This window comes from Tachyglossus aculeatus, chromosome 1, assembly GCF_015852505.1.
Source record: "Tachyglossus aculeatus isolate mTacAcu1 chromosome 1, mTacAcu1.pri, whole genome shotgun sequence".
NCBI classification, from domain to species: Eukaryota; Metazoa; Chordata; class Mammalia; order Monotremata; family Tachyglossidae; genus Tachyglossus; species Tachyglossus aculeatus.
In genome coordinates, this window is record NC_052066.1 from 132,918,381 (window position 1) to 132,938,902 (window position 20,522).

At 39.6% G+C, this 20,522-nt stretch overlaps 1 protein-coding gene across 23 annotated transcripts in view; it reads left to right on the forward strand.

Moving 5' to 3' along the window:
- The window catches only part of DST (dystonin), a 520,502-nt gene that overhangs the window by 369,068 nt on the left and 130,912 nt on the right, over nucleotides 1-20,522 (forward strand). For all 23 annotated transcript variants that reach the window (XM_038771967.1, XM_038770518.1, XM_038770592.1 and 20 more), the window contains 6 exons: nucleotides 5,600-5,723; nucleotides 9,158-9,366; nucleotides 9,945-10,262; nucleotides 11,017-11,183; nucleotides 17,702-17,858; nucleotides 19,157-19,283. In XM_038771967.1, coding sequence (XP_038627895.1) covers nucleotides 5,600-5,723; nucleotides 9,158-9,366; nucleotides 9,945-10,262; nucleotides 11,017-11,183; nucleotides 17,702-17,858; nucleotides 19,157-19,283 — 1,102 coding nt within the window. The remainder of the gene's footprint in view (nucleotides 1-5,599; nucleotides 5,724-9,157; nucleotides 9,367-9,944; nucleotides 10,263-11,016; nucleotides 11,184-17,701; nucleotides 17,859-19,156; nucleotides 19,284-20,522) is intronic.

The following is a 20,522-nucleotide window of genomic DNA, read 5'->3' on the forward strand; positions in this document are numbered from 1 at the left end:
ATCAAATAATCGAGTTTTAAATAATTGAGATTTAAAGCCAATGGCAAGGAGTTTTGCTTGGGGGAAGTATCCAGTCCTCCTCTCTGAGCAGCAGAAGAGCGGGCTGTGGAGTGGAGTCTCCCTTCGATACTTCACCTCTGGGTCATGGAAGATCACTCCCAGCATTGCTCCACAGCCACCAAGATGAAAGTGTGTAGTCCCTGTGAGAGTAGGGTGCCTCTAAACTAATGTCCAATTGTAGGAACAAAGAGCTCCACTGAAATAACAGGAAGACCCCCAACTCTACTTTCACATACCCCACCAAATAAACCATAGAGAGGTGGCAAGAGCTAGGATCTCATTTCACTGTAGCCTTGAGAATGCAGATGGGAGATTGAGCATTCCCTTAGTCTGCCCCTGAGATGATCTTTCCCTACAGGTGGAAAGGAGGCAGACATCCTAATGATAATAATGATTGTGGTCTTTGTTCAGCTCTTTCTTCGGGCCAAGCACTCTGCTAAACACTTGGATAGATAAAATGCAGTCAGATCAGAGCCAGTCCCTGTTCCCCTTAGGGCTCACTGTCTACTTAGAAGAAGGAATGGCTATTTAATCCCCATATGACAGATGAGGTAAGTGAGACACAGAGAAGTGAAGTGACTCATCCGAGGTCACACAGCAGAACAAATCTTGGAAGTGGAATTAGAAGAACCCAGGTCTACGACTCCCAGTCCTGTGTTCTTTCTGCTAGGCCATGTTGATGATCCTCTGGCTTGTGCAGTTTGTGCCCTCCTAGCCAAATCTGGCCAGTGATAACTTGAGTTGTAACCCAAAACCCCTTTATCTTCATTGCAAGCTCACTCCTTGTGTATTGTTGAGCCTACTCATCTGAAAGCCCATATTCACTGTTCTGCTCTCCTAGCATGCTGTGAGAAAGCAAATATCTCAACTCATCAGTAAGGTGCATATGATCTTGGCTAGCACCATCTGTACCCTTGCTGAGCCTAGGGAGAGGACTACTTTCTTGCTTTCCTCTATGGCATTTCCACATCTGGGGTAGCAGAAGACAGAAGTCATTTCTAGTAGGTCTTTTCATAGGAGATTAATCGTACAGTCCCCACAGAAGTAATCATGAATGAAATATTTATGGGGCAGTGGTTTTTTAAACTTAGATTCTTTGGGTTAATGTGCAAGTTAGGAGAGGGAAATGGGGAAAGTGATGATTGAAAGTGAATTTCAAAATTGGGTTTTAACAGAAAAATGTGATTTTGAAAAATCATTTGCCTTCTTCAGGTGGTGATTATAAAGCACCCGGAGGTAACTTGTGAATGAAATTTTTGTTCAGTTTCCAATTGGCAGAAGGAGTTGTTAGAAGAATATCCCTTTCCAGATGGAAAGTGACAAAAGCATATCACATGTGAAATAAAGTAGGTCTTAGAATCTAAAGATCATAGCCCAAGGGTCTACTATAAGCCATACCCCTCTTACTTTACAAGACATGCAGATGTCATCCTTCCTAGGCTCAAAGCTCAACAGTAAAAAGACACAAGGCAGAACTTTTCTTCAAGATTAGCAGTTTGGGGAAGTTGCCTTTTGAGATAATTCCTTTAGACTTCTGAGCCTTTTGTTTCTTCCATTTTCCATGAACATGATCCATAAAATACTAGGTTTCAAATTTCCAAGTGTCCCTTAGAAGGGTCCAATGAATCCTTGTTGGCCAGTACAATGTACTACAAACTTTATTTTTTGTTGCATTAAAGGGTACTTCAAGGTAATTCAGGGTTAGCAACTATTATTGAATACTAACATCATATCCTTGAAAATGTCAGCATCAACTCAGATTAGAAATCCAGGAAATAAAGAACTCCCGAGTCCTGGAAAATAAGGAGCTGGAGACATAGTGCAGTTTTAAACTAAGTTCCCTATTATTGAATGAATCAGACCCTATATTAAATCAACTTTTATGCAGCCAGCACAAAGCGGAGTAGCACTGGGGTTTCTTTATGCAATAAATACATGGATCACTTCCAGCAAAGAGGAACACTCATCCAATTTGTGCCAGAGAACAGGAGAGATAACTCTAGCCCCAAACAGTCAAACAGGGGGAAAAATGACAACTCAATTGAGAATGAATTTAGAAATCCGATTAATGCATGCAAAACAAAGCATGTCTTTGTAAAAATCAGATCCGCCATATAAAATTGCTTCTGCTCTATGGAGCTTGGCATATACAATCTGACCTCAGCTGCAAGATGAAAATTCACTTTTTTATGAGGATCTTCAAATGTGTCTAGTTTCTTGAGTACCTTCGTTGTCTAATTTATTTTACAATTCTTTCTGTAATGGTTCAAATATGAATACTGTGAAAATATGAAAAGGCATGCTCTGTGCAAATCTGATTTATTAATGCCAGTTCCTTTTTCAGTTCTTAAGAAATATGAAGAGTGATATCCTTTGAGGATATTTAGAGTGATCATAGAGTTATCTTGATGGTGTTACTTGAAGTAATATTGTTTAAAAATATTAAGGGAAGCTTTGATTATGCTATAAAGCTTCTTGACTTCAAGACCCACTAATTTAGAACTTGCCATATTCTAGATTGGGATTTCCCTCATCCCAGTGTCCTGCTCCCTTCATGCTTGGAACTTCTTGGTCTGAGCTTTGCCATTCACAGTTCTGCATCAGAGGAAGTAAAAGCTGCCTCTGCCTGCTAAGTAGTAGGAATAATATATTATGCAATGTACCAGAGACTTGGAAAAAAAGCATGTAGGTGAGAGTTAGATATATAGTCCCTGGCTCCCCAGGGACTCTGAATTTAAATATAAAAATGGGGAAAGAGTTGGCAGAGACCCATAAAGAAAGATTAAACAATAAAAACACAAAACAGCATAATAGTAATAATTACGGTATTTGTTAAGCACTTACCATGTGCCAAGCGCTGGGGTAGATATAAGCAAATCGGGTTCGACATAGTCCCTGACCCACATGGGGCTTGCAGTCTTAATCCCCATTTTATACATGAGGGAACTGAGGCTCAGAGAAGTGAAGTGACTTGCCCATGGCATATAGCAGACAAGTGGTGGAGCCAGGATTAGAACCCAGGTCCTTCTGATTCCCCAATCTGTGCTCTATCCACTAGGCAATGCTCCTTCTCTAGAAGACATGGCAGTGGTAAAATCAGTAGGAGCTACAGAATACTGTGGCTAGGGGAATAGAGTTTCCAGCTCTTCACAGCAGTAGCAGTTATAGTCTTTTTGATACGCTAATGGCTGAGAAGGCCACCCACTGATGCTGGTACCTCACTCTTTGTGCCTCACCTTGGTGTCCAACCCCTACTGCTCCTTTTGGCTTCTCAGGATGGGGACTGAAGAGGAGCCCACTAAAATTGGAAACATTTATATTTCCTGGATTAGGAGAGGAATTGTTAAATCACAAAGTTAGGGAAGGAAGAGCCATAGGAGTGACTTATCTGTCTTATGAATATATCCATACAGCTGGGTGACAGAGGGAGACAGTTTAGATGCTTAGTCTTGTCCATCTGTTGTGTTTTTTCAAGGTATTTGTTAAGTTCTCACTATGTGCCAGGAACTGTACTAAGCACTGGGGTAGACAGAGGCTACCCCACACTGTCCATGTCCCACATGGGGCTTACATTCTTAGCACCCAGGCCCTTCTGACTCCCAGGCTCTATCCATGCTGATTCTCAATTGTTCTGTGTGGACAATTTACATAGGCAGTCTCCACACAAAATTGTAAATGCAATAGTAAAATTGCATTTTTAAACCAGCTTTGACAATTTAGAATTTTCCTCATTTTCTGCCTTCTTTAGTCTAGAATCAGGGAGGCTTAGGAGGACTCTTGTCTTGGGAAATGAACATATCGGTGTTTTTAAATCATGCCCATGTTGACTTTTATAATGGCCCTTGAAAAGAGGTAGGCACCATCATAGGGTTAAAGCAAATGACTCAGGTCTTGGAGCCAGTCTGTGGCAGATGAAGAAGGACGATGTAGATTTTCTGACTCCTTGCCCAGTACTCTGCCAATTAGATCATTTTCTCCTGGAACATGCGCGTGATCTGTTGAAGGAATTTATTATTGCTCCTATAACAGCAACCATTTTGTGTTCCAAAGATAGAGTGTACATTTGAAGGCATTTCACAGGACTGCTTGGACATGGAGGGCAAAAGAGATAGGGCATTGATCATCATCAGTGGTATTTGCTAAGCACTTAAAAATGTGCATAGGACTGTACTGAATGCTTGGAAGAGAACAATACAGCAGAGCTGGCAGACATGTTCCCTATCCACAATGAGCTTACATCTAGAGGGAATAACAACCAGTCCTTGGCTGTTAGTCATATCAAAATTTGTTCTACTTCATAATATCCTTAATCAATCATATTTATTGAGCTTATGGTGTGCAGAGCACTGTACTAAGTGCTTGGGAGAGTACAATAAAACAGAATTGATAGTCACGTCCCTTGCCCACAAATTCTCAAATGGGATTCTGAAATCCTATGCAGGTATATTTTGGATTTTAATAGACGGAATACTTTGGCTGTTCTCTCTGTGACTGCCAGTGCACACCTCCTGAGAATACTGAAAGGCATTGGGCACTACGTCCAATAAAGATTTAGAGGGCTATTAAGGTGCTTAACAAGGATGTTGAATGGAAAACTGGTCCAGTTGAAGAGAGGCAATATAGTTCTCTATGATAACCTTTCAAGATGGAAAGAAATTACAAACCAATAGGAATTTTTATGTATTTGTTTTTTTAAAAAGTGCTTGGAAGTTTTCAGTGTCTTCTGAAAAATGAATAAGAATGTAGAAGCTCATAAATTTGACGTAGAGTGAACTAAAGTTTATTTGGCCATGTATTACACTGGTGTTAATAGATATTTCCCAAAGGAAATAGGCAACTAAAACAGGGAGATTGGAGCTAAATATATAGGTTAATGCCAGGCAATCTAACATTTTGGTCTGGTAGGTGAAACTGTAACAGGTCTTTTATTTTCTGAATATTTTGAATTCTTTCTGCATTAAACAGTTTTTATGGTATTTGTTAAGTGCTTACTTTGTACTATATATCAAAAACAACTAGATGGCATTTGTTGATGATGATACTATGTGTCAGGCTCTGTATTAAATGCTGGGCTAGAGAGAAGATTGAACACAGATTGGATTGGACTGCTTTAGACACAGTCTTTGCCCCATATAGGGCTCACAGTCTTAATCCCCATTTGCAGATGAGGTAACTGAGGCACAGAGAAGTTAAGTGACTTACCCAAGGACACATAACAGACAAGTAGCAGACACTAGATTAGAACCCAGGTCTTCCATCTCCCAGGCCTGTGCTTTCTCCACTAGGTCGTGCTGCTTTCTCTAACAGTTGAGGGAAAAATACATGTAAAACATTAACAATGTATTTTTAAGAATAGCTTCACATCCACATGACTGACTCAGCTCCTTTTTATTTTTTTCTTGTTATTGCTCTTTGGGTAAGATATAGTTAGATTTCTAATAACGAAAAATTCAGCCATGTCCATTTGATTATCTTGTGTGCTGAAAGTTTGATATTTAATTTTAGCGAGACGTATTTCAAATTATGAAAATCTCTGCAGGTTCTTCAAGGACAGGTGTCCAATCACCAGGTTGCTGTAGAGAAACTGAAAAAAGCTTCTGAAGTGCTTTTCGATGCCAGGGGGCCTTTACTGCCAGATAAAAATGAAATCCAGAAAACGCTGGGTAAGATGTTCATTTCCCTGACTTTGGTCACCAGTTTTAATTCTCCACACTTGCTTTACAAAAAATAAGTAGAGCCATTCCATGATTTGATCCCAATTCAGTGGATTTTTAGCTCTGACTTTGTTGTTTCTTAAAAAAAAGAACGCTCCCACGGCTTCAACTATCATCTCTACGCTGATGACACCCAGATCTACATCTCTGCCCCTGCTCTCTCCCCCTCCCTCCAGGCTCGCATCTCCTCCTGCCTTCAGGACATCTCCATCTGGATGTCCGCCCGCCACCTAAAGCTCAACATGTCGAAGACTGAGCTCCTTGTCTTCCCTCCCAAACCTTGTCCTCTCCCTAACTTTCCCATCTCTGTTGACGGCACTACCATCCTTCCCGTCTCACAAGCCCGCAACCTCGGTGTCATCCTCGACTCCGCTCTCTCATTCACCCCTCACATCCAAGCCGTCACCAAAACCTGCCGGTCTCAGCTCCGCAACATTGCCAAGATCCGCCCTTTCCTCTCCATCCAAACCGCTACCCTGCTCATTCAAGCTCTCATCCTATCCCGTCTGGACTACTGCACCAGCCTTCTCTCTGATCTCCCATCCTCGTGTCTCTCTCCACTTCAATCCATACTTCATGCTGCTGCCCGGATTATCTTTGTCCAGAAACGCTCTGGACATATTACTCCCCTCCTCAAAAACCTCCAATGGCTACCGATCAATCTGCGCATCAGGCAGAAACTCCTCACCCTGGGCTTCAAGGCTCTCCATCACCTCGCCCCCTCCTACCTCACCTCCCTTCTCTCCTTCTACTGCCCAGCCCGCACCCTCCGCTCCTCCACCACTAATCTCCTCACTGTACCTCGCTCTCGCCTGTCCCGCCATCGACCCCCGGCCCACGTCATCCCCCGGGCCTGGAATGCCCTCCCTCTGCCCATCCGCCAAGCTAGCTCTCTTCCTCCCTTCAAGGCCCTGCTGAGAGCTCACCTCCTCCAGGAGGCCTTCCCAGACTGAGCCCCTTCTTTCCTCTCCCCTCGTCCCCCTCTCCATCCCCCCGTCTTACCTCCTTCCCTTCCCCACAGCACCTGTATATATGTATATATGGTTGTACATATTTATTACTCTATTTATTTATTTATTTATTTTACTTGTACATTTCTATCCTACTTATTTTATTTTGTTGGTATGTTTGGTTCTGTTCTCTGTCTCCCCCTTTTAGACTGTGAGCCCACTGTTGGGTAGGGACTGTCTCTATGTGATGCCAATTTGTACTTCCCAAGCGCTTAGTACAGTGCTCTGCACATAGTAAGCGCTCAATAAATACGATTGATTGATTGATTGATTGATCTTAAAAATTGTGTTGATGTGTTTCTAAACGGGAATTACAGTATTTATGCAAAACAGAACCTATGTTTCTCTTCAAAAGACCTATTACAGATACAAATTCTCATTGCTTCATAGCTTTGTTGATGGCAGCAAGGCAAAGGATTTTCATTTCTAAATAGCTTTGTTTGGTACCTTGCATAATATAAGAGATTCTGTGAAGGAGAGAGCCAGGAAAATGTATGACCTTTCATTGCCTGAGAGTTCAGTGTTGACTCTCAGTCTATGGTTTCTGATAATAAATTTGCTGTATGATGACACACTATTTACTTAATCTTGAGCCTGAGGTCTAATCTTAGCATTCCCACCTAGACATTTTCCTATCAAAATCACCAGGGAGCAGAATAATAAATCTTAGAAGGACCAAATATGTAAAGACCATCTGGTTTGAAGGAAAAAAATCCAGAAAATTTTGGTTTTGCTGTTTATGTTTGACCCTTTCATAAAAATAATTTTTATGTGTTCCAATTCTGTTTGGTTTGGTGACATTGGAGACTTTCATAAGGAAGTGAAAGAAGCATTATTCCCTAATCAGATGCTCAACAAACATAAAATCAAATAGACTCTTTTTAAGTACGTGCATTATTATGCCTTAAAGAGATTTTTAGTTTATGAAATACTTCATTATAAAGCTGCTTCTTCCTTAACAATTTTAAAAACTTGGGCATACAGTATGAATTCTTAATTTTGTATATAAATACCTATTATTGCTACAGTGACTTCTAGGTATTGACTGATTGGCCATCAATAATCAATGAAAGGCAGAAAACTTGTCTTTCATGAAGAAGGATGATGAAGACACTAAAAATGGATGTTTTCTGAATTAGTTACAGGTCTGATAGATAATCTGTAATGGCCAACGTTTAAGCAAACCTGAAGGCTTTAATTCCCTGGTAAAGCCTTGATAATTGATAGAACATTTCTTATGGTATAGTTTCAGATTTCTCTCCATTTTCTGTTTAATGAATTTATTAAATATTGAATGTAATCCACCTAGCCCCACAGTATTTGTAGAATTAACTCTCTCAGTCTTAGACACTTTACTTGATTTTTCTTTTTTTTCTGCTTACTTATTTGATCCACATAATAATTACAATCTGAAGAACATAAAAGGCAGTGGTTTAGGCATATGAAAATCTAGGTTACTCTTGGCAACAACCCAAGGCAACAATGTTAAAATAAGTAAGTAAACAGTCCTTAGAAGGAAGATTCCAGACTTCTCACTGCTCCCGATAGTTGACCTTAGGCCCAGCTACGGCAGCCTCCGAGAATTCTTAAAGATCTGAAGTCTGCTTTCTGTTCTGTAGTGACTTTTGGTGGCTAGTCTGCTGGCCCTCCCTTACTGGGTTGGAGCTCCTTTATAGCAGTTTCTGCCCAGCTCCCAGTCAACCAGTCACATTTTATTGAGTGTTTACTGTGGTAAAGCCCTGTTTTAAGTGCTCAACTCCTACAGAGTTTGGCGATTATGTTGTGGTGGCCTATACATAGGGCATGGAGAGACTGTAAACTTACTGTGGGCAGGGAATGTTTCAGATTGTTATATTGTTCTCTCCCAAGCTCTTAGTACAGCGCTCTGCACACAGTAAGTGCTCAATAAACGTGATTGATTGCTGCATAGTCTATTATATAGTTATCAATTACCTCTATTAATTGGTTACAATAAATAGATTCAACCTTCATTTCAAAAGTTTCCTGTCTTGATTTATACATTCACATCTTCATACTGAAGAAACATTACTGCATAAATAGCACCATTCCCTGAATTGGAACTTCAGAATTTTGTTTGTATTGGTGCATCTATGCACACTAATTGAATTCCAAATTCAGTGAAGTCTGCAATTTTAAGCTTTAGTTAACTATTTTTTTAAAATGTTTGATTTTTTTCCCCACTCTATTTTCTGCTTGTTCTAGGCTGTATTTTAAAATGAGTATTTTTAAATTTTTGATGCTTTTCCATTTTGAATTTTTGAAAAGGTTGACAGTCTACACAATGCATTTTGCACAAGAAAAGCAGTGAGGCAGTGTATTCTGATTTATTTGCTTTGGGCTTGTTTGTACTAGATGATGTTATTGGGAGATATGATAATTTGTCCAAGTCTATCAATGAACGCAATGAGAAACTCCAGATAACTTTAACCCGTTCCCTAAGTGTGCAAGATGGTTTGGATGAAATGTTGGACTGGATGGAAAGTGTTGAAAATTCTCTGAAGGAACAAGGTCAAGTGCCCTTAAACTCTGCTGCTATTCAGGATATCATTAGTAAAAACGTTGTAAGTATTATCACTTTGTTTCACATTTTAAATAGAAATATTGCTACTGTTAAGTACAAAGTAAAACAACCTGAGGATTTCCTTAAATTAGAAGTGGCCGATATTTCGTTTTAAGTAGGGTCTAGCAAAATGCAGAATCTAGGCTATATTTCCATGGTCTTTTATAATCTGTGATGAAGGGGGCAGTAATCCTGTAAAGAATCCTGCTCATCTGTGCTCCACCCAGCTATTCAAGAGGACTCTCACATCATCCCTTCTATCACCCACTCTTTTAAACATTTGGACCCCTGATAATCCCAGGTCTCATCACATGTCCAATTTGGCTGAATAGCAACTCTCTTCCATTTCATTCAGTCAACTAGCCAGCTGGTCCTCTCTCTTCCCACTTGCTAAGACAGAGGAAGCAATTCCTCAGGGAGACATTACTCTTGTAATTCAATCCCAGCTGTTAGGTTTGAATAACCCATCTGGGAAACCCTGAGATGTTAAATCAGTGGTTTTTAACCTCTCTGTGATTTTATTCACAAAATGCAATTTCAAACTGGTTTTGATTGGCATTATTGGGGGTGTCATTTCAGATGTTGGAACAAGATATCGCAGGTCGCCAGAGCAGTATAAATGCCATGAATGAAAAAGTGAAGAAATTTATGGAAACAACAGATCCACTTACTGCATCCTCTCTGCAAGCCAAAATGAAAGACCTCTCTGTCAGGTTTTCAGAAGCAAGTAATAAACATAAAGAAAAACTCACAAACATGGAGGAGCTAAAGACCAAAGTAGAACTCTTTGAGAACCTCTCTGAGAAGCTCCTGTCATTTTTAGAAACCAAAACTCAAGCTCTTGTAGAAACAGATGGTCCAGGAAAAGATGTCACAGAACTGTCACAGTATATGCAGGTACCTTTCCCCTTGTAATGTGTAAAATTCCTTTCTATCAATTTATAAGATAAAGCACACACCAGTTCAAAATGCATTGGAAAAATTACAGAAGATAATAATAATTGTGATATTTGGTCAGGGGTTACTGTGTGTCAAACACTGTACTAAGAACTAGGGTAGATACAAGATAATCAGGTCCCACATGAGGCTCGCAATCTAAGAAGGAGTGAGAACTGGTATTGGATCCCCATTTTGCAGATGAAGGAACTGAGGCCCAGGGTCACACAGCAGACAAGTGGCAGAGCGATGACTAGAACCCAGGCCCTCTGGGTTCCCAGACCCATGCTCTTATTATTAGGCAACTCTACTTCTTTGACAAAGTGTTGTCTAAGATACAGGGGTCACGAGGATCATATTGGTCATGAATTAAATGATCTGTAGTTTTCACTGAATTTATAGAATGCTCCCTTTACCCTACGCAATATTGCAAAGCTCTCCTGTGTTTTAAAATTTGTTTAAGGTCCTGTAGTTGTTTGGTTTTTTTTAATCTTTGAAAGAGGGGCGGATAGTCAAGGTTCTTGAAAGTAAGGATCATGTCTATTAATTCCGTTGTATTCCTCCAAATGTTTAATACAGTGCTTTGCATACATTAAGCACTCAATATATTGATTAATAAACTCCACAAGAAAATGCAAGTGTGGAACTATTGGATGGTAGTAAGTATTATTTATTTATTACAATGATGGCTCTTTAACACATCTGTATTTTATAGGAATCAACTAGTGATTTCATAGAACACAGAAAAGACATTGAAGTTTTACAAAACCTTCTCAAAGATCTGTCTGCCTATGGCCTTCCTGGAGATAAGGCTTTGATTTTAGAAAAAACAAATGCTCTGTCAAAGAACTTTAAGGAAATGGAGGACACCATGAAAGAAAAGTGAGTATAGTTGTTTGCTTTTTTATTATAAAGTAAATTTGCTTTTTTGATAATAAAAACTATTACAACCTTGCATAAAACTTACATTTTTATAGAAAACCTGGTTCCCATGGCATTTACTATCCCTCATTATACAATTAAAAGTAGTTTGGAGACAGGTGAGATAACAGAATCTCACTCCCCTGCAAAAAAATGAACTCGACTTGAATTCAAATGTTGCATAAACCTAAAAATGAAGTGTTTTTCAAAATAAAACTTAGAACACATTTTTCTGGTCTCAGATTAGTGTAGATTCATACTAAAGGACTAAATAGACATTTTTCTTAATTATTTAATTTAAATGAACCTATATTTCTATGTAGTGTGCATATAAGGTAATACTTTAAAATATGCTCAAAATAAATGATAATTCACTCTAATAATCACAAGATAACTATAAAATGAGTTTCTCAAAATTCTTGTGATACAGAAAGTTTGCTTTTCTAGAGTAAAATTGTCTGTAAACTGCTTTTTGACGAACTGTTATAAAGTCTTTGCTCCGTAGTTATGCAGAACATTCCAGTATTCTGAGTTTTTCTGAAAATATACTTTATTTTTTCTCCGTCCTTTCCTTATGCAGGTATTCCGTACCAACCACAATTTTTCCAAGTATGGTTTTACACGGCCATGCTTATTTTTCTGTTTACCATTTTGGCAACTGTGGTATAAAATTTTCCAAAACCAAAGATAACAATAGGTTATTTGGCATTTCAAGCAGGTTGCATCTTTTTCCCAAATCCACTCTCACAACTTTTCAGTTTCAGTTGACACCACCACCATCCGCCCATCCCAGAAGCCACTGCCTTGGTGTACAATTCTTTGCTTTTATTCAATTCTGAAGTAAAATGTCCTGCCAAATTCTGATGGATTTTCCTTCATACCATCTCCTGGATCCACCCATTTCCTTTTCACTAAAACTGCTAGCATCATAGTACAAGCTTTGGTCTTGCCTTAGCTGGATTATCACATTAGCCTCCTTCTGGTTTTCCAGCCTCCTGCCTCTCTTCCTTCTAACCTGCACTGCATGTTGCTGCATGGATTATCTTCCTGAAGCACTTCTCAGCCCACACGTCTTCCCAACTCAAAATTTTTTTACTGGTTCTGTGTGTCTCTTTGCAGTAAAAAAAACCCCTCACATTCTGGTCCCACCTACCTTATATACTCCTTCACCTGCTATTATTCCCTGTAATCTTCTAGTGGACAGGGATTATATGTATCAACTATGTTGTTTATTCCCAAGATTTTAGTATAATGCTTTGCTCACAATAACTGCTCAGTAGATCCTATTGATTGAATGATTCCCCAGCCTACTGCCTGTGCTCATCACAAGTCAGCCTTCTAGTTGTACATCACTCAACTCTTTCATCACAGTCCCGTTACTCATTCTTTTCCACAAGCTCAAAACTCCCTTCTTCACCACACCAGACAGATCACAGCTCCCCACATTCAAATCCTCCCTTAAATTCCTTCCTTTTTTAAGAACCCTTTTCAGATTAATTTCCCAGGACCAAGAATCATATCATATCATCTCTTCAGCTTTCTGAATAACTAATAAATGTATTTACATTTTTATTATACACACACACATGCACACACACAGCACTCAAATATATACATTTATACATAGTACTCAAATACATAACACTCACACACATACACACACACACAATGTTCAAAGACTGTTATGTATGCCTCCCCTTTTAGAGCGTAAGCCTTTTTTGGGTAGGAAAAATGTTACTTTGTTCCCATACTTCCCAGTCACCTACTTACACAGTACACAGCACCAAGTACTACTACTATTACTGCCATTCACTACCTCCAGTGATAGAGTCATCTAGAGTTTGGTCTGAACTGCAAGTCCAAGGAAACAACTCTAGGTATTTAAAAGTCACTATAGCCATTGAACTCATGGCAGCAAGGAATTTTATGAACTACTAAGGCACTGATGTTGAAACACAGTGTGATTACAGTGTTGGTGGAAACAAATGAAAAATAGGCAATTTGAGGGAAGTTTAGAATGATTTTTAGAGGAGTTGTTTGAATTTTCCCACTGATGGAAGCTGGGCAGTCCCTGCCCCTCTTAATTCCATATGCCTTTAATCATCCCAAACTTTGCTTTGCCAACCTCAACCTAATTCCGTTGTTAGCAAGGGAAACATGATGTGTCCTACAGAGATGGTTCCTCATTCTGAGAAATTCCCAAACCAGAACCAAGTGTTATGGAAAGATGATCCATCTAGTTAGTCTGACTTTCTGCTTTAGCTTCAGTTTTTCTTGTTTTAAATTTGGAATTTTAAAATTTCACAAGCACACCTCTGACTCCTTCAGGTGAAAAAGCATGTCTTCAAATATGAAATTCCTCCTGTTTTATCAGAACGTGATTTCTCATTTTGCCTACATTCTCAGCATATATGAAAAAATGTTTATATCCCTGCTCCCCACATTCTGTGACATTTCCCTTATTGTAAATTTAAAATATTTGCCCATTGGTTTTGTTGGCATTTAAATTCATAAACGATCACAACAAGAGAAAATGTGCCCTTTATGAACAAGTAATCCCAAAGTTGACTCTTTCAAGAGGGACTTTTATAACTAGCTTTCCTGATTAATCTATTGATTCTCTGTTTTCTTATATATACTTTTGAATGGTGACCAGTATATTTCCATACTTATAGTGCTTTATATTACATTCTGAATTCCATGAGGAAAAGGACAAAAAATTGGCTTAGACCTTACATGTTTTAGTATTTGCTGGTGGTACTGATATGTTTTAGACTCTTGGGAAGCCTTTAGCTTTAGAAATCTTGCCTATATTTTTAAACAGTCCTAATGTATTTTCTGTCATCTCTCAATACTTTTTTCCCATCAAATTTCATGAGAAATACCCCTGGCATAGTCAAGCTCTAGAATATTTCCCCTTACACTGGGCCAAATCTGAAACTGTGGTTGTCACTAATTAGTCCAGCTGCAGCGTGTTTTTCACGTGTCAATTTTCCACACATTAGCCTGTTTGTTCTCATCACCCACATACTGCTGTTTATGTCATAGAGATTTTTCCTCATATGCAGGACAGATGTTAAATGGAGTCACACCAGAAGTTGTACTCTGGCCCTGAAGTCTATCTGTGAATGAGAACCATGATGAAAAAATTCATTGCATCCCATAAATAATTTCTTATTTTACGAGATTGTCACTCTATTAAGCACTCTTAAGAACTATTCGATTAATTTGTTACTTTGGCTCTTTAGAGTAAAAGTAACTAATTGGTATTTCATGTTTTTCCTGATTCAGTTATTTCTTCAACTTTCTCTTTTATGTGTTCCTGCAGGGATGTGAGGGGAGTAAATTGGAATATTCTTCTCCCTTTGGGAGAATCTTTATCTGGCTTGAAAGTATAGCAGTATAGTCCAGGGCACCATTTCCCTTTTTAGATCTGCAGATTATATCCCCTCCCACATGGGATTTCAGAAGGAAAGGCCCCTATTTTGTAGTCCAAATTTCCAAGAGGGCGGGAGTGATGAACGTGGTTATATTCTGCTGTTCCCTGACCAGTCTTGCCCACCCAGCTTGCTTCAGCCACCTCAACTAATAATTGTTGTATTTGTAAGTGCTTACTATGTGTTAAGCACTGGGGTAGATACAATTTAATCAGGTCTGACATGGTTCCTGTACCACTTGGGGAACACAGTCTAAGTAGGAGGTTGAACTGGCATCATTTTGCAGATGAGACACAGGTAAGTTAAATGATTCATCTGAGGTCACAGAACAGGCAAGTAGCAATGATGGTATTAGACGTAGGCCAAGCTGAAAGTACATTTTGCTCAACATGAACTAACTGCCCCACAGAAAGCATATCAGTCATCAGGAAATCAAACAATGGTATTTATTGAGCACTTTGTGAAGAGCACTGTAAAAGTGCTTGGGAGAGTACCATGCAACATCAGTTGCACTCTGGCCCTGAATTCTGTCTGTGAATGAGTACCACATGAGTTGGCCCTGACTCTAGTGAACACACCTGCAGGCAGGCCTTCTGCCACATTCCTTGCCACCTGTCACACAGCAGCCTTCTCTTCAATAATAATAATAATAATTATAATTATAATTGAGTTTTTAAAGAGCCTATTATTTGCCAAATACTGTACTGCACATTGGGGTAGATACAGTAGAATTGGATCAGACATGGTCCCTGCCCACATGGGGTGCAAAATCTAAAGGGGAGTGAAGACTAGTATTTACCACTTTACAGTTGAGGAAACTGAGGCACAAAGTAGTGAAGTGACTTACCCCAAGATCACTCAACAGGCAAGTAGCAGAGCCGGGATAAGGACACAGATCCTCTGACTCCAAGTCACATGCACTTTCCATTAGGCCATGCGGAAAGTACATTCTGTTAAGCATCAACTAACTGGCCAACAGGAGGCAGATCAGCAAATAAATCAATGATATTTTTCGAGTACCTATTATATGTACAGCACTGTACAAGTGCTTGGAAAAGTACAATACAGCCCATTTTACAGATGAGGAAACTGAGGCACCAAGAAGTGAAGTGACTTGTCCAAGGTCTCCCAGTGGGCAAGTGGCAGAGCTGGGATTATAACCCTGGTCTTCTGACTCATTCATTCATTCATTCAATCATATTTATTGAGCACTCACTGTGTGCAGAGCACTGTACTAAGCGCTTGGGAAGTACAAGTTGGCAACATATAGAGACGGTCCCTACCCAACAGTGGGCTCACAGTCTAGAAGGAGGAGACAGACAGCAAAACAAAACATATTAACAAAATAAAATAAATAGAATAAATATGTACAAGTAAAATAGAGTAATAAGTATGTACAAACATATATGCATATATACAGGTGCTGTGGGGAGGGGAAGGAGGTAAGGCGGGGGGATGGGGAGGGAGAGGAAGGAGGGGGCTCAGTCTGGTAAGGCCTCCTGGAGGAGGTGAGCTCTCAGTGACTCCCAATCCTCTGCTTTTTCCACTTGGCCACTAGCTAATACTCCAAAGCTTCAATGCTGCTTGTTGATGAACTGAACTGTGTTTCACAGAGTGATAGCGAAGGGAGTGAGAGAAGTAGTAGTGAGACAAGACTGAAGTACATGAATAGGTTGGAATTGGAGGCATGAAGTGTACGGGTTGGGTTGGGGCAAAGTGATTTAGTGTTTTAAAGCCAGTGGTAAGGAGCTTCTGTTTGATGAGAGGTGGTTGGGCAACCAGTGGAGGTTCTCAAGGAATGGGGAAACATGGAAGGAATAGTTTTGTAGAAAAATGGTATGAGCAGCAGAGGGAAGTATTGATTGGAGTGGGGAGATATGAGAGGCAGGGGTTTTGCAAGAAGGCTGAGGTAATGATCAGAGTAGGAGAGCAGAAGTGGTAGCAGCTTAAATAGAGAGGAAAGGATGGATTTTAGCACAGTTGTGAAGGCTGAACTGACAAGACTGGTGGCAGTTTGAATGTATGTGTTGAGAAGAGGATAATGCCAAGGTTACGGGCTTGTGAGACAGAAGTGATACCATTGATTTAAGCGCTTAGTACAGTGCTTTGCCATGTGTCTGCAATCAAGTTGTATCACCACAAATGACATGGAGTGATGCCTTGGTCAGTTTGTCATTCCTTCTGGAGTACAAGTTATCTGTGAGTGTGTGTAATGCCTAGAAGAAGGCAAACCAATGGAATTCTGATAAATCTTGCTTTCCATATTCTCCTCAACTCCAACACATATATGCAATCTACTGTGGCTCAGAAATCCAGAGTGTGACCTCATTTAGGAAATCTGCCAAAGAATGGGATTGTTTCTGAACTAAGAACAAGAAGGTAAATATGAGCAGCCATCTATTTCAGGCCCTTTAAGTTCATGTTTGATCAACAGGCAGGATAAGTGAGCAGATAAGGTGATTGGAGTCTTGATGGGCCATTTCTAAAATGACCAGTAAAGGGTTAGGGTCAACTTTCTCTGCTTTTAGACTGTGGCTCATTGGGGACAAAGAATGTGTCTGTTTTCTGTTATATTTTACTCTCCAAGGTGCTCAGTAAAGTGTTCTGCATATAATATACTCAGTAAAAATTGAATGAACTTGACCTTGGGGGTGGAGTCTAACCCTATATTGGCTGCTTTAAAGTGGTGGGTGATCCATCCCTCCCTCCCACCGGCCCCCATCCTATAGAAGCTTCTGTGGATCTCAGTGACAGTAGAGTTTCATAGCAATGTCAGTGTTTCTGCTTCCAGTCACCCCATAAGCACTAGATAGTCACTGCAGGTTACTTATGCTTTTTCCACATGGTGTTCTTCACATTTTTCTCCCTCATTCCACCTTCAGCTACTATCCTGTCTGGGATAGGGCTGGGGAGAGGTTGGTAAGGTGTTTTTTGGTTTGATGATGAGGCTGAAAGAATTTTTGAGTGGCTTCTTGTGGCATTATCTTTTGCCTGCTTCTCTTGCACTGAGTTTTGTGTGTTGGGGGCTATCCGTTTGTCTAGAGAAGAAGCTGTATCGTCTTGCCAAGAACAAATGGATGCCTTCCGGCTCCTTGTTGAGTCTTTAAAGACCTGGATGGAAGAAACATTTGAAAGAATTCCAGTTGTCCAGTCCTCTCTTGGCATGGATGATTTAAAGAAATCTTTAGAAGCTACCAAGGTAAGCCACTGAACATAATTTTGGGAAGGTAGTCTGAACCCCCCCCCTTCGTCTCCCCCTACTCCCCCTCCCCATCCCCCCCACCTTACCTCCTTCCCCTCCCCACAGCACCTGTATATATGTATATATGTTTGTACATATTTATTACTCTATTTTACTTGTACATATTTATTCTATTTATTTTATTTTGTTAATGTGTTTTGTTTTGTTGTCTGTCTCCCCCTTCTGGACTGTGAGCCCGCTGTTGGGTAGGGACCGTCTCTGTGTGTTGCCAACTTGTACTTCCCAAGAGCTTAGTACAGTGCTCTGCACACAGTAAGCGCTCAAATGCAATTGAATGAATGAACGCCATATTTGCACCAATTACCTGTGTGAAATTGAAGTACTGATATGATCTTTTTTATCCTGTATGTTCAGATTGCTTAATGACCTGGGATATTTAAATCACTCTATGCCAAGTCATTCTTTCAAGGAAGAACCTACTTTCATTTACGAATTTGCAGTAGGCCTTCAGTTCTTCCTTACATTCCATTCCCGTTCCACTCCAAAAGGAGCTGCCTTCTGTGTCAGTCCCTTTGGCCCTCTTTCCAAAACAGCTTGGCTTAGCTTTTGCTGGATACTATTTTTAAACATGATACACTCAAAGATAATTGTTACACAGTTTGCGTCAGCCCCGCAACATAGACACAAGTCAGATGGTGACCATATTAGGGTACTGTTCCTTTGCCTCTCTTTCAAGAATTAGTGTGCAGTTTCTGTACCATTAGACCCAATGTGTCTTCTGGAGGCCTCTTACATTGTGGAGAGGAATTTCGTTTTAAGTATATTTTTTCATTCACCTTTTTAAATAATGGGATGTTTAATAAATTTCAAAGTTCACTGATATCTGGAGTTCTGAAAAGTTCAAACTGTTTGTATTCAGTTCAATGTGTTACAAATTCTCTTTTCTGCTTTCCAAGCCTTCTCTCTCCCCTCTTTCTTTCCACTCCTACGTTTCATCCATTATTTACTGCTCTGCTTAAAAGTAGCTTTAACAGTACAGTTTTAAATACCTGCAGTTTGTAGATCTCGAATTTAATGATAGCTAGCAGCAGTGTGGATGGAAGCAGTATGTCTGACGCTGAAATCCATGAGGCTCCCTAGGACTCTGGAAAGAAAACAGAGATGGTTAATTATCCCACTTGCCCCTCCTCTTTCAGCATTCAAAATTATGTTTCTTCAAATGAATGTTTAAAAATTTGAAATGTAATGAAATTATAAATTCTGACACAGAAAAATAATGGGTTTTGCTCACTCAGCTATTGCAGGAAATGTGGAATTTAAAAGCACCAGAGATTCAAAAAGTTAACAACAGAGGGTCCTCTTTATGTAACCTAATAAGTGCAGTGACTTCCCCTGCAAAAGCAAGAACAATGGTGAAATCAGGTATGTGATTTTTAGTAATGACCTAAAATAAAAGTTGATCCATCCACTTGGTTATTTTGGGCACTGTGTATATTAATAAATAAAAGTAAAAGAAAACTTTAAAATGAGGGCCTATTTACCCTCCACAAAATGTTGCTTAGGGATTAACATGAATAATCTGTATTGCAGTTTATTTGGACATCTTTCCCAGTTTCTTTCTTTTACCTGTTTTCAGCCTAGAGCTAAAAAGTAGGTGGCTACAATTTCATAAACAAGAAATGAACTAAACACTGTCATTTTTAGAGACACATTATTTGTGTTTTTCCCCTGGCACAATGGCACAATGAAATTGAAGATATTGTTGAAGGATTCAGGTGGAAGTGAGTCTAGTTTTCCTGGGTGAAGAGGAAAACAAGGAGAGGGGAAGAATGCCTGTCTTCTACAAAGTCCAGGATACTTGGTTGCTTCCAGCCTGTTTTATTCAGGGAGATGTAGCCACTGTCAACAATTACATAGCACTCTAGACAGTCATTTGTTCTGTTACCCAGCTAAAATCTGAACCACTTTTGTCAGCCAGAAAGAGGAAAAGTGTATTTCTTGAATTCATTATGAAATGATTATTCCCCAGATTTTGCAGATTTATATAATTTTAAAGTTAAGGCAAAAATGTATTTTCCAGTCAATACTTGAAGTAGAATTCAGATTGTGGTAGCTAGGGGAAGCAATTCCAGGTCTTTATTTAGTGGATTACTGCTTTTCTCCTATGATTTATCTTCTCTGCCCATCCCCCAGCTGCCACTATTGTAATCCTCACCCTCCAGCTGGATGAAGGGGAGAAAGCACAGCCTTATCCATGTGGCCATTAATTCTGCTCCATTAATCTCGCAGCAGAGAATAGTCATCTTAAACATAGGTGTGATCTCTCTTCCCCTTCCTTGTCAAAGATTTGTCATTGGCACTTGGTAACGCGAGCCCTACTGGTTAAGAATTTTGCTTTTTTACCTATTTTCATTTTGAAATGATTGGATTACATTTAAGGAAGTCAAACACAGTTTTAATTTTCTTGAAAGAAACCAGAAGGCAGTCCTTGGTGTGTACATATTGTACACAACAGTAACAATAACAACTGTGGGAAATACCATTCTCTATGGTATAGTACAGTATATACCAAAACATTTTCTCTACTGGGCAGTTTAATAAGTTTTTTAACATGTAAATATGTACTGTAAAATAAAGTCTTCACTTGGGACCTGTAAAAAT